General features: G+C 41.8%; 2 protein-coding genes across 5 annotated transcripts in view; one reads left to right on the top strand and one right to left on the bottom strand.

Moving 5' to 3' along the window:
- The window catches only part of SYNJ2 (synaptojanin 2), a 117,831-nt gene extending 113,180 nt beyond the window's left edge, over nucleotides 1–4,651 (top strand). The window contains exons 27-28 of the transcript XR_011535566.1: nucleotides 3,154–3,201; nucleotides 3,995–4,651. The gene's annotated coding sequence lies outside the window, so the exon portion shown is untranslated. The remainder of the gene's footprint in view (nucleotides 1–3,153; nucleotides 3,202–3,994) is intronic.
- Nucleotides 4,652–5,694: 1,043 nt separating this feature from the next.
- Nucleotides 5,695–14,418, bottom strand: part of SERAC1 (serine active site containing 1) — a 52,988-nt gene continuing 44,264 nt past the window's right edge. For all 4 annotated transcript variants that reach the window (XM_070603080.1, XM_070603081.1, XM_008543366.2 and 1 more), the window contains exons 12-17: nucleotides 13,807–13,951; nucleotides 12,706–12,800; nucleotides 11,310–11,407; nucleotides 9,940–10,122; nucleotides 8,277–8,420; nucleotides 5,695–6,624 (exon numbers count right to left, since the gene is read on the bottom strand). In XM_070603080.1, the coding sequence (XP_070459181.1) occupies nucleotides 6,488–6,624; nucleotides 8,277–8,420; nucleotides 9,940–10,122; nucleotides 11,310–11,407; nucleotides 12,706–12,800; nucleotides 13,807–13,951 (802 nt within the window). In that variant the 3' untranslated portion in view covers nucleotides 5,695–6,487. The remainder of the gene's footprint in view (nucleotides 6,625–8,276; nucleotides 8,421–9,939; nucleotides 10,123–11,309; nucleotides 11,408–12,705; nucleotides 12,801–13,806; nucleotides 13,952–14,418) is intronic.

The following is a 14,418-nucleotide window of genomic DNA, read 5'->3' as shown; positions in this document are numbered from 1 at the left end:
TTACTCTTTTCCTGGTAAATGTAATCTTTTATCATTATGAAGTCACCCTGTTTTTATTCTTCTTGCCCTAAAATGTTTTATATGATGTAGCAACACTGGCCTGCTTTTGGTATTTGCATGACGTGTCTTTTTCCATGTTTTTTATTTTGAACTTCTCTATGCCTTCATGCTTCAGATGGGTCTCTTATAAATAGCAGATAATTAGTGTTGTTTTCTTATCTAGCCTGATATATTTATCTTTTAACTGGGGTATTTATTCTATTCACATTTAATGTAATAATTGCTATATTCGGGTTTAAATTTACCATGCTATCCTATGCTTTGTCTCTGTACTATCTGTTCTTTGCTTCTTTTCTCCTCCTTTCACGCCTTCTTTTGAATTTTCATGATCTCCTAATTTGGAAGTCATTATAACCTATTTTTGTTGATTACATTTTTATTGGAGACCTTAGAAATTACATGTATCATTACATTCTCAAAGTTTAATGTTACTCATTACTTTTACCTTCCTCTTGAATAATGCAGTCACCTTGGAACACTTTATCTCCATTTATCCCACCCCAACTATAGTTGCTGTGTATTTAATTGTTTTTGTGGGGGTTTTTTGGTGAGGAAGATTCGCCCTGAGCTAAAATCCCTTCCAATCTTCCTCTACGTTGTATGTGGGGTGCCTCCACAGCATGGCTGATGAGTGGAGTAGGTCTCTACCTGGGATCTGAACCTGCAAACCCAGGCCACATAAATGGAGCACACAGTTTAACCACTCAGCCAAGGGGCCAGCCCCTTAATTTTACATATTTTAACACCCACTCAAGACATTATTATTGTCTTATACAATCAATTTTCACTTAGTTTACCCAAATAGTTGCCTCTTTTTTCACTCTGCATTTCTTCTTGAATCTCAGCACCTCTGGATGGATCACTTACCTTCTACCTGAAGTACATCCTTTAACACTTCCATTTATGAAGGTCTGCTGGTAGAAAGCTTTTTCACTTTATATAGTATTGTCTGTTTCATCTTAATATTTTAAATGTCCTTATTTTTACTGAACGTATAATCCTGGGGTGGGCATGGTTTTCTTTCAGCACGTCGACAATGTTGCGATGTCTTCTGTCTTCCATTGACTGATGACTTAACATCAGCAATCTTAACTATTGTTCCTTTAAACTCTTTTCCTCTGGCTGCTTTTAAGGCTTTCCTTTTATTTTGGCTTTTCTGCAGTGTCACTCTGCTATGGATAGACGTGGATTTATTCTCTCTGCTTTGGATTCATTGAACTTCTTGAATCTGTGGATTGCCGTCTTTCATCAGTTCTGGAAACTCTTCAACCATTATCTCTGCAAATACTGCCTCTGGGACATTCTTTTTCTTGTCTCCTTCTGGTACTCCAATGAAATATATAAGAGAATTTTTGTCTTTTTACTTGCCTATATCATTAGCTTCTCTTCTGTATTTTCCATCATTTGTCTCTCTATGCTGCATTCTGGATAATTTTTCTGACCTCTCTTCCTGCTTACTAATTTTTTTCAGTTGTATCTAATTTCAGGTCTCTTTTCTAGAAGCTATTTCTGGTACTTTCTAAAATCTAAGTCACTATATAGTTTCCTGTTTCTGAAGATATTTCAACCTTGTCTTCTTAAAAAACAAATTTTAAGCACGTTTTGTCCTCTGTATCTGATAGTTCCAATATCTCAAAAAAAAATTTTTTTGTTAGGGAGTGTGTTCTACTGCTTGTTCCCATCATGGTACCATTTTAAAGCTGTCTTCACTCCTTTTCATCCTTTTTTCTTTCTGTTCTTCTGATTAGATGAATTCCACTGCCCTGTCTTCAAGTCTGCTGATCCTTCCTTCCACATCATCCAGTCTGCTGTTGAATCTATTGAATTTTTCAGTTCACTTATTGTATTCTTCAGCTCTGTGATTTCTGTTTGGTACTTTATTTTCTGTCTTTGAAATTCTCACTTTGTTCATGCATTATTCTCCTGACCTTGGTGAGCATCTTTAGTATTTTGAACTCTTTATCAGGTAAATCACTTATCTCCATTTTGTTAACATCTGTTTCTGGAGTTTTATCTTGTGTTTTTTTTGTTGTTTGGAACATATTCTTCATTTTTCTTGACTCTGTGTTAGTTTCTGGGCATTAGATAAAACAACTTCTCCCAGCCTTGATGGAGTAGGCTCATGAGGAGACGAACCTTATCATTCAGTCTATCAAGTTCTTGTTTGTCTCACAAACCTTTGTGATTGTCCAAGCTGCCCTCTTTGTTCTTAGTGGCTCCCAGTAGTTGAGGGTCCACCAAGACCTGCCAGTGTTCCAAGGAGGAGGACCTCAGTCAGCACCTCAATGCAGGCTGATTGGAAACTGGGCCCTCAGGCAGCAGCCTTTAAAGTATGTGAATAGACCTCTTTCAGGGAAAGACTGGGAGATGGGTGCCAGCTTCCTCTGTGCTGAGCCCTGGGTGGAGCCATGGGATAGCAAGTTGAGAACTTTTTGTTTACTACAGTCCTGTGGAGCCCACAAACACAAGCCCTGCTGGCCACCAGAGCCAGACAATCAAGGGTACATTCTCTGGGCATGTGCACAAGCTCCTTCCAGGGAGACACCAGCAGCCTGAAGTGGGCTGGAGGAAGAATGCAGAGATGGCACTCACTGGCCTCCCCCATCTCCAGGGAGGATCACAGTCTCCAGGTGTGTGCTGAATTAGGAGACTAACTCTCAGGCTGCAGCTTTTAAGATATGCAAATCGGCGTCCTTCAGGGAAAGACTGGGAGATGGGTGTTTCTGTCTGCTGCCTCTGCACTGAATTCTGGGAGGACAGCCACAGTGAGTCCTCATGAGCCCGTTAAAAACTGTTTCTTTCCTTGCTGTGGTCTTATGGGTCTCATGGACACAAGCCCTGTTGGCTTTCAGAGCTTTGGGGCCGGCCTTCAGGTGGAAGTGTTAAAAGTTGCAGCACTAGATGTTGGGTCCAAACCCCTCACTCGTCAGGAAGCCGTGAGTTGTGCCTTCCCTCCCAGGTGTATCTCACTGAGCTGGGGGTGGGGTTTATGGCAAGTGTGTGTCTCAGCTTCTCCTACCCATCTCAACGTGGGAATTTTCTTGTTTGCCCAAAATGTACGAGTCACTCAGCTAGTTTCTGAATTTCTTTCAGGGGGAATTGCTCTGTGTGTAGCTAGAGATTTGGTGTCCATGGGAACAGGTGAGTTCAGGAGCCTCCTATGTCACCACCTTGAACCAGAGCTCTTTAAAATGTTTTAATCTAACAATCCCAAATGTCAAAATATTCTGAAATCTAAATTATAGACTTATAGATGACAAAAACCTTTTATGCTTGGAGACTGAATTCACAGCCAGTCACTCTCTACTGGTCCTAGGAATCAGTGCACATTTGGCTTTCATTATAAATTAGCCTTAACAATATCAAGATAAAGTTTGGATTAAACTAAAAACTGAAAGTTCTAGTAAACTTAGTGTTTCTGAACTCTGGAACCAGATGTTGAACTCCATGACACTGTTTCTAAACTCCAAGGCCAAGCTGAGCAGATTAAGAGCTGGAATTTTTATGAGAATGGCTTTTCTAAATTTGCAAGTTTCTTCAGGTATTAAACTGTCTTATATCTTCTGCTTTATTAAGGTAATTTATAATAAAATGCCGCTTTTTATAAAGCAAATTTCTAATAGATTTAAGTGATTACCTTTTGGGAGTGTTCAACATCCAATATGAGGGCACAATCAGTTGTATTAAGTACTTGAAAGTGACATTTACTGAACATGCTCAAATTTTTTTCATGGGCATAAGTTTTATACCAAATAATAAAAACCAAATCATACAATGTATTTAATATAACAAAAGAATGAAAATTTAGGAAGGTATCCCAAAAACTCAAATTTTAAGAGTTAGAAATAATTTGAGGGGCACTGTGAATTATGAACCAAGATCAAAAGAGAGAGAGATACACATCACTGTATTACCGTGCTGTCTTTCTCAATAGGAACTAAATGCTGGTGCCCACCACCCTCAGGCTGACTGAGCAGAGACCTGCCTCCTCTGTGTTCTGGCTGTCGGCGTAGCCTTCGGTAAATGGTCAATGCAGGGTCAAGAAAGGTTCAAGATCCTCTGTTTTGTAAGGCCGACTCTTTCTGTGGTGACATTTAATTAAACAGAAGTAAAGGGGGACTCGGTACCATTGAGTTTTAGGGTTAACAACATAATCTAGCTGGTTTTGGGGAAATGTGAGGTGAAGTGAAGGGGTTACAAATAAGGATAACGACTTCATTTTCATCCTAGTTTTATTTACAGCTTGCTTTCAGTAGCTTGCTCTGTAACACGTATGTTTACTTCCTTCTTAAGCCAGATCATTGAAAGTGACTTTTCACATGAGAAGAAAGGCAATATGAAACTTCATTTGAAATTTTTTTCCAGAAAGGATATTTAAACAAGGCTGAGTGAATTAGGAGAACCATTTTATTGATGGTCTAAGTTTAAAACTATTTCAAATACATGTATTTTCATACTTTGTATTTTTAAAGTGTTTTTCAGGCGGTGATTATTTTAAAACCATATTGACTTAAATCTCGCAAAACTGATGGAGTGAGTCTGTGTATATCATATCCATTTCAGAAAGAGAATAAAAAGAAATGTTAAGTGACTTGCCTGAAAAATTGTAGTAACTTAGTAATACACTGGCTCTCTCCCAGACCTGATTTTCAAAGCACAGCTATGATGGCTACATTGAGATTTTAAGCAATGGAGTTTCATTCCATTTACTCTAAGTTAATGAAGAGTTGTTTCAACCATGGGCATTGCCATGGTTCAGGGAAAACAGACAAACCTACCCCTTCTCCCCATGCCATCCTATTAGCTAGTACTTACTGTTGTGCTAAAAGTCACATTTGCTGAGTCTACAGAATAAAACAAGTGGTTAAGTCACTTGTTATGTTGTTGCATAATTAAACAATCAGAAGTTGACAGTTTACTGATGACCCCAGTTTACCTTCAGATGCTGTCCTCCGGTGTTCGCTTTGGCTATCCCATTCTACAAATGTCCATTATCTTCAAAATGGTAAACAGAAGCTTAACATCACCCAGCAATTTCATTCCTAGTACATACCCAAGAGATGGAAAACACATGTCCACACAAAAACTTGTACATGAATGTTCACAGCAGCATTATTCACAATAGCCCAAAAAACGGAAATAACCTAAATGTCCAACAACTGATGAATGCATAAGCAAATGCGGTATATCCATACAATGGGATATTATTTGGCCCTAAAAAAGAATGAAGTACTGATACATGCTACATCATGGATGAGCCTTGAAAACATCATGCAAAGAGAAAGAAGCCAGACACAGAAGGCCACGTATTGTATAATTCCATTTATATGAAATGTCTATAACTGGCAAATCCACAGAGACAGAATAGACTAGTGTATGCCAGGGGCTGAGGGCAAAGGAGGTGAGGAGTGAAGTCTAATGGGTGTGGGGTTATTTTTTGGGATGATGAAATGTTCTGAAATTAGATAGTGGTGATGGTTGCACAACTCTGTAAATATATTAAAAATCAAGGAACTGTATATGTTAAAGGGTGAATTTTATATAGCTCAATAATGCTGTTATTAAAAAAATGCAAGTCATCAATGTTATTTCCTGTTTCTCACATGCTGGAGGTCAATTAATGCCAATTTCAAATGAGCAGGAAAGAAAGGAATACTTTATTAGTTAAAAAGAATGTGAGAATCTCAATACTAAGTATTTGCTAATATATATAATAGCTTAGAACACTTTTATTTCACACTCTGATCAATAATGGATTAGCTACTTTATCTGGGAAAAAATAAACGTACAGGTAGCAACAGTCTGGAAAGAATTACTAGAGAGTTTTTTTAAAAAGAGGAATATTTGTTCTCAGCAATACGAAAATAAAAACTTACAAGGAACTGCTCCATGGATGACAACAGGTCCAACAAAGTTAACACGTTAGACAAAGGCTTACACTGACATGTTTTAAAAAATTTGCAGCACACGGAAACCCAGAACAAAGCAGTCTTTTATGCTCTAGTTCATTCTAGGTACTCTCCAAACGGTGTTTTTGTGGCATTGGTGATGGCTCTCCCTTCAGAAGCCATTGGTGCTCCTCCTAGCACGAGCTGGAAACAGCCACAGGTAACAAAAGGCATTCTCCATCCACAGCAGCTTGCTCCTTGTCACCAGGACAACAATGCCAAGCATCAACTGGCACACGTGGAACTGCTTGTAAATCAAAAGAATCCAGTCTAGCCTTCATTCTCTGATCGCCACTTCCACGTTTGTGCTTTACAGCGCGTGAACTGAGAACAATATTCTGTTGCCTGCGAGATGCCCCAGACCACTACAGTGGATGCCATAGTGACTATGTCTGCATGATTGCTTAGAGCTGAAAGAGAAAGACAACACCAAATTTCTTGCACTGTGTTCACATATGAAAAATGGAAGAAGATAAGAGTCAGTTTTCAAGGTCTTTGGCTAAAGTTTCACGGATGAATTGTAAGGTACGCTGGTACAAAAAAGCATCCTTTTGCTTTGGCTTACAAATGTTCAAATGGTTAACATCCACAGGAATTAGATCTCCAATGCCTAAATCTGGAGAAAACAAAAATGTCAATAAAATCTAAGGAAAAATATAAGCTTCCCCCCATCAATATTGAAAGAGGCCAAATGGGTAACTCTAAATGTGGATTTGGTTCTGATGAGGGAGTCTTAGAGATAAAGGGACCTGAAGTTTGACTGTAGGTAAACTACATGTGACCAATCGAGCGAGAACGGATCCCCAGTAGATATAATTACACTTTTATGCCTTTCATACAGTCTTCGCGTGTGTCCTGGCCACTGCCTGATTTGACGGTGAATTCGTAAAGCCTGAGCACTGTCGTCTTCCAAGCCTTTACACACTCGCAGGTGGTTACTCCACGCTGCTTGTAACGACTTCTTTCTCTAGAGTTTGTTACGACACTTCACGATGAAAAGAACAGGAACATCTCACGTGGGAGCCATTCCACACCCAAAGCCCAGGGTCACTCCCCTGGGGGAGGGTGACGATGCTTGAGAGATTTGGAAGCGTTTCTGATGTTTGAGTCTAACAAAGTCCCCTGAGACAGAAGCGACAAGAGATGCTGGTGAGGCCGGCTCGGGGAGGGAGGCAGTGGCGGTTAGGGAGGAAGGCAAGGCTCCTGGCGGCACGGCAGAAGGGCAGACCGAGTAGGACAAGGCTTCGCCACCACAAGCAGCTCGTCCACAATATGGACTCTGCTTTTGCCCCCAGCTTCCAAAGTCCCTTTTAAACAAATACAAATACAAACCACCTGGCAGCTGTTCTTTGAACTCTTCAGTTCTTCGACTGAACACTGACTCCTCCCTGTGCGGCACATTCCTTTGAGGGGAAGCCTCTTTGGGCTCCACTACAGAGTGGGAAGCCTTTCTCCTTTTACTTAGATAACGCATAACGAAGTTAGGACAAAACTTGTTAGACAGACGGAAGAACCATCCAGCAGGCCCCCCAGATACACACTGCCCCTGGCTGCAAGGAGCTCTCATATGGCCGAGTGCCAACAGGACACACCTAACCCAGCCTCAGAGGGGATCAGAAAAGCAAGCGGAGCAGTCAGGCAGTGAGGAAAAGCATTTCAGGGAGTGAAATGCATGGGTTATCTACTGTGTGCAGAGTAATAGAGGAGGCTCTAAGGAGAAGCAGGATTTGGGCCCTGCCCTCCAAGAGCCTGGAATACATTACAATACCCTATAGCAGGGATTGGGCATTTTTCTCAACCCCAGGATGACGAAGAAATTTACTTTCCACAAGCCTTTTCCACTGGACTTTGTTGTGTGAATACTCCCCACGTATCTTCCATTTGTTTGCTAAAGCTTCCACGCCTTTAGTTGATTTTTTCAGGATTCTGCCCGAAGCTGTAAATCCATTAAGTGAAACGCCCCTTTCAATCCAGCTGACAGAGGGCTTCATATTCTTAACGCCAGAGTCACTGCTGATGGCTGACTCACACTTACCCAATAAACCTTTGCCATCTAGTCAGTTAAATGAAGCGGGGGATAATGCCAAGGTTATATGTTGGCAGGGAAATTTTAATCTATGGCTGAAAAGAATAGAATTCGAATCTAGATCTTCATAAAACTGTCTGCTAAAAGTGAGAAACTGAATACACAAGTTGACGTTTATGATTAAATGTTCAGTACCACCAACTAGGCCTCTAATGGCCAACCAATTTCGAATGAGTGAGTACCTGCTGATTCCACGGGCACCACGTGGAGTTTGATCATGCTGCCAATGTAGGTGGGCAGTGTTTCTACAAAATTCAGCACCTGGAAGTTTTTGTCTTTAGCAAACTCCAGAAAGTCATCCTGTAGTGTTTTAAGTGCAGGAGAATCTGTAAAATTATAGAGAACAAGATCATGACAAGTTCTGTTTACCTGAATCAGAATAAAATGCATTAACCTTCCAAATTTAGGGGGGAAAGTAAGGTTCTGATTCCAGATGGTGGCTGGGTTATTTCCTCTCCTTCCTAAGATGCTATTAAGATGAGAGTAAAGGGCTAGAACCAACCAGACTGAGAGGCCAGCGTCCGAGGGACACGTTTCTCACGTTACTGGCTGACAGGAGGCTGCATCCCAGGGCAATATGATGTGTGGGACTCAGGGGTCCCCAGTGTGCTGGCCGGCACCCCTACCCCAAAGCGCAGCCTCCATCAACAAAGCCTCTCTAACCGCAAAGAGCCTGTCCCTTCCGGGCCCCTGGCCTCAAATATGAAGGGCAATCACGAAGCACCAGACCTCAGCAGAAAGCCCACAACCTCAGAGAGACAGAGCTGGCGAGCAAACAGAAAACCCAAGGAGAGAAGAAGCTCAATGAAGAAACAGAAAGAACCACCTCCAATTAGTGTCTTTAGACTGATTTCAAAACACAATAGATCAGAGAACAAGAAACAGCTCGTGGAAAATATAATTTGACTGCAAAAAAATAAAATTCAACAGAAACTTTAGAAAATAAAGTCAAGAAACTCTCCATAAAGAAGAACAAAGAGAAAACAAGCAAAAAGACAACCGGCACGTTCAGGCTTACGCCGGGGCCCACTCCGATTAATAGGTGTTCCTGGGAGAGAGCAGCTGCTTGTTAATCCAAATACAGTGCTTTATAATTCATATGATGAAAATCTTGAAAGCTCGTGTATATTTTAAGAGTTGATTTTCCAAACTCATGAAAAAAAGCAGTTCATTGCTATTTTGGAATAATACTTAAACTAATACTTAAAGCAAAACATTATATAACTTAAAAAGTTTTTAATATTTAAGACAGTATTAAAATTGTCATATTTGAGCAAACAATGGCTTAAGAACAAAAAAGGGGAGAGTGACCTCAGCATCAGGGCAGCATGAGGTGCTCGCTTTGTCTTTCCCCTTCAATCTACAACCAGTAAAACATCCGTAACTCAACAAATGTTCCTCAGCCCAATACGCTAGGATGCTGGAGAGATCATACGTCTGCGCATCTGAAGGTGGGTGGACGGGAAGACACAGGAGGCGGAACGCAGGAACAGTGAGGCCATGTCCATGATCCCAGCCCCCTGGCCACAGCAGCTGAGCCTGCAGCCCCAGGGAACCTGACAGCAGCAGCAGAAACAGTGCATACAACTCTGGCCTCCCAGCAAAAGTCAAATTATAATGTACACATGAGACTTCTCAAAAAAAAAAAAAAAAACAACAACAACAAAAAGGGAGGATAGCAAAGAAAAATTAAGCCCAAACTAAAAATTTTCCGTGATGGTCTAAACACAATTCACATACAAATAATAAAATGAGATAATATAGTCAAGTTAGGAAAGTTTTCTCCTTCTCCTGTATAACTGATGTTAATACAACCCAAATTCCCTTCACAGCAGGAAGTATTACCCTTGCTGAGTTCTTTGACTTCCAGTGAGGGAAAGAGAAGATAGCGAATATTAACAGAGTACTCAGCCAGATGGGACCCATGATGAGGGACGCTATAAAAAACGATTCCTCTAGTATTGTTTATAACAGTATTCATTTCTGGCTTCTTAGAGGCCTCCAACAGCATCTTTTTGACAAGAAGACCTAGCCATAAAGAAGAAAGAAAAACAATGCATAAGTTACTTTCTTTCCCTCCATTATTTTTTTTAAAAAGGCAAAAGAAATACATAAAGAGATGCTTTCTTTAAAAAAAGTTTAAACAATAATTGTCTGTAGTCCAATAAACAGGGCCTTAAAATACTCACAGGGTAATACTCTTGGTCCTCTAGGATATATAGCACAAGCCTACAAACAGGTTAAGATTCTAGAAACCCGTTTGTAAGGCAGATCTTATATCACAGAAGGCACTGTCCCATAGAAGGAATGTTAAGCATTGCTGTGTTGGGTGTCCATCAATGAAATGAACATGCCAGTCTCCCCAGCCTGCCCACAGCAGCCCAATAATGACCACACCGCTACGACAGAAATATTCAGAAAACACATAGTACCATAAAGCTTATCCACCATGGAAAACAAAGCTGCCATGGGAAAATGCAGCTAGGAAGGCACCTTCTGTCTCCCCAGCCTGGGCTTAGAGCCGACAGTGAAACACAAAGGTCAGGCAGATGGTGACAGTGGATCTTGGAGGACACAAAGGACTCCATCCACCTTTCTCTCGGCAGGAATCCCTGACTCAGAGGCAGCAACTTTGAGCATTTCATCAGATAAACTAGGCCAGGGCCTGCAGGAAGGCCCTCTGCAAGGTGGATGGTGAAAATTTAGAAGTGGACTGGGGAGTGGGCCAGGAGGAGCAGGCCATGTGGCTTAGCAAGCCAGCACTGGGACCCCCAGAGTGGACAGCTGTGATCACACCTCCACGTCAGCAGGCTCAGGGCAAAGGGTGAGCAGGCAGGAGCGGGCTGGGCTGTGGCAGCAATAGTGGACTCTGCAATGAGGAGTCCAGGGACCAGCCGGGATGCTGAGGGATAGTTAAGTCAGGCTTCTATAAGCCACTGACTGCTTCTGACGTTTATTCATTATTGCTACGTGAAAGCATTAAGCTGACAAACGCATATTCCTTTTATATGGTTTGTTACTAGCTGTCCCCTCTAGAAAAACAAATATCATGGAAGGAGAGTAGTGATTTTAGAACTCCTAGCCATAGCCAAAAACATTAATTTAGGGGGGAAAAGGGCCACTATTAAGTAACACAGACAGCTACAGTAACTTCGGTGAGCCCCGATGGCTGACAACCTCCCAATGCTCGCGTGGCAAAAGTGAAACACACTCACCTCCCATGCTATGTGACACCCAAATCAACGGCCTGTCCCCAACACCAGCAGCTCTGAGCTTCCTAAGAAGTTCGTTGCTCCTGAATGCAATGGACTTTCTGAACAAAATGAAAACAGCAAGCGTGACAGGAGGCGACCAATCCCACCGGTCCCCCCTGCCCCGCCGACATTTTGCTATCCAACTTTTTAAGGCAAGACTTTTGTTTATTGGACCAATGCCACATGCTACAGTTTGGAGTCAGGAATAGCCCTATCCTCTCTGCTCGATTTCTGCAACTGCTCCTTCACCATTTCTAACTTAGTCACACTGGCATAACTGGGACGATCTAAGCCCAGAACGAGCCGTTCATTTACTGAACAAGCACTGTTTGAGCATCTACTATGTGTATGGCAATTTTTACAGGCCACACTGGGGTCTCACACCAACTGCCCCCCACACACACACTTAGGACGCATGTCCTTTCTCATGAGGTGGCCTGACAATAAGATCACGTTGTCTCTTGTGAGTTCGCCTATCTGAAGTCAGCTGTCATTGCTATTTAGTTCTACTTGTATTTATGCTGAAAACGTTAAGCTTTCATCATTTTGGTTTCTTATTTAGAAATACTAGAAAACCATCAAAATCAGAGAATTCAAAGTAAGTAATTTTCAAACTAAAAGGGAACTTCAAACCTATCTGGTCCGGTAGTTTCAAACTGTTTATAGTTTCAAACATAGAATCCTTTCTTCGAAATAAAAGTTTGTCAGAGCTTCTCTGGGTGACATGGGGAAGGAGCCCTGGGTCCTGCCCACTGGCCCTCAGCCCCCTTCCTCTGGCAGCTACATGGGGGCCGTTCAGAGAGAAAACTCATTCAGACCAACTCTCTCTATCTGTAGACCAAGCTTCCCAGATGAGTTAAATGACATCTAATATTGCACAGTGAGTCAAAGGTGGAATTGGCTACAGTCTGGGTCCTGGAGCCCAGAAGTCCCACGTTCCTTCCTCTAGGTACAATTGGCACATGTGACAGAAATGATGTAGGGAGCCCACATTGCTCAGCATCTTTTTCTTTGCTTCATTTAGCCAGTATGCTTGTGAAAAGAAAAGCAAAAAGCCTCATGTTTACGTCCAGGAGTGAAGAGGACTGCTATAGAATCCATGGCCCTCACTATTAGAATAGTTGTAAGTGAACCACGTTAGCAGCCTGACACCAACACTGTATCTGAGTCTTATCCTATTTCCTTGTTAATTTATCGCTAACTCCTTCTAGAAGGAAGAAAAACATGGTTAGGTTAGTTTTTCATACGAAAATCCTGTCTGTGGCATCAAAAGATAAAACTCCCCTCCATTGCAGCGGGTCCACTTACGGCCTGGACCCTTGCCCCTCCTCCCAGTCCAAAGCTGCCCGTCTGTTACCTTTCCATCGGGCACCTCGCTCTCCAGTCGCTGAGGCTGGTGTCATACTCCACAGATATAATTCGGAGAGCAGGACAGTCTCTCGCTAACCACGTCTGTGTAAAATACCAGGTACAAAGGAACACACATGACTGTCCACTGCCCCAGTTATTTCCTAGTAATTGAAATTCCTAACTAAAGGTCTCTTGCAATATTTACAACTAGTTAAAGATCACTTTGGAATAAAGTTTAAAGGTGTCTAGAAAAATAATTCCAGCATTTTATCTTTTTATATCCTGATCACAAGATGGTATCAATATTTATAGCATGAGGCTAATGTAGGTTTCAAGAGAATATTCTCGATTTTAAACTGCTATAGCCACAAGCAAGGCCTGATTTGCAGTCTAGATCAAATTGGCTTTTGAAAGCATTTAATAGAAAGTTAAGATCTCAGGACAGAAAGTATAGTCTGATGGTTAGAGATTCGCCCTGAGAACTCAGAGATACTAATGGCCGTCACAGCTCTGTCCCTGAGGACCCAGGGTCCATCGTCATCTCCATACTGCAGTGTCACCACAAAGTGCAAACCAATCTTTCTGCTTGACAAGCCTTTGTGAAGGTGAACAAGCAAGAGCAGGCAAAGCCCTGGAAAGTACACAGATATGCCACATCGATTTTCACTGAGCTCTAGACAAATTCCATTCAATGAATTCTTCCAGAATTAAGGCTCTTTGGAAGAAATATCAAGGAAATCCAAAGTGGAATTACTTCTTCAAAATCTTTCTATTTTTATAATTATTAAAATCATAGAACTAGCCAACTCTTATGAATAGATTATTTGCTATATTATATTTCTAATGGGAATGAACTAATAATGGTCCCTGCCCCTGTTTTTTACTTAATGGAATATTCTTTTAGAACCACAGACTGCACCCAAACCAGAAATTACACAACGCGGGGGTCTAGCCCAGCTGTTCATGTAGCACTCTACAAGTGTCCCTAATGGACAGAAGAAAATCCCAGCAAAAGGAGAATAAGCAAGCCGCAATGAGGCTCGCACGGCCAGAGGCGCCGCAGCGTGTGGTGATACGGGTGGCCTGCCAGAGCCAGCCGCTCCCTTACCTTGGGCCAACATGTCGTATGCCTGGCTTCGTCCTCTGAAGCCTCGTCAGTTGGACCCTGATGCTCAGCGTCCTGCTGGCGCCATGTTTTGAACGCTGCTCCCATCAGGCCATGAATAAAAAGGACATCTGCTTTAATGGGCTGACTGACAGGGGAGAGAGTTTTAAAAGAAGCAGAATAAACGCATTATTGCTTTGGTAAGAATCCACACAGCACTCTCTGTGGATGGTGCTTAGCAGGTTTACACGACATGAGATAAAAATGAAGGCACGCTTTCTAAGGGCAGGTGTGCTGAGGAACCCCATAAGGAGTTTCGCAAAGACACCTACGAGCGTGCCCACTGCTCTCTCTGTAAAAATGGAGACATATCTAGCCGGGTGGACCGACCAAAATCAACCGTAATGAGTTTAGTGATCAATGAAGTGACAGACATCAGAGATCACCCTCTAGGAAATTCCATGAGAACATTCCACAAATCCACAGAAGTGTTTAAGAAATTAAATAAGAACGTGAGTTTCAAAGTCAGTATGCATGAATGAGATTTTTTAAAATTGATCAAGAAAAATAATGTTTATAAGAAATAAGGCAAATGAGATTTTAAAGTAGCATATT

Source organism: Equus przewalskii, chromosome 32, assembly GCF_037783145.1.
Source record: "Equus przewalskii isolate Varuska chromosome 32, EquPr2, whole genome shotgun sequence".
NCBI classification, from domain to species: domain Eukaryota; kingdom Metazoa; phylum Chordata; class Mammalia; order Perissodactyla; family Equidae; genus Equus; species Equus przewalskii.
Note: the sequence above shows the minus strand (reverse complement) of the source record. Positions and strands in the feature narration are given on the sequence as shown.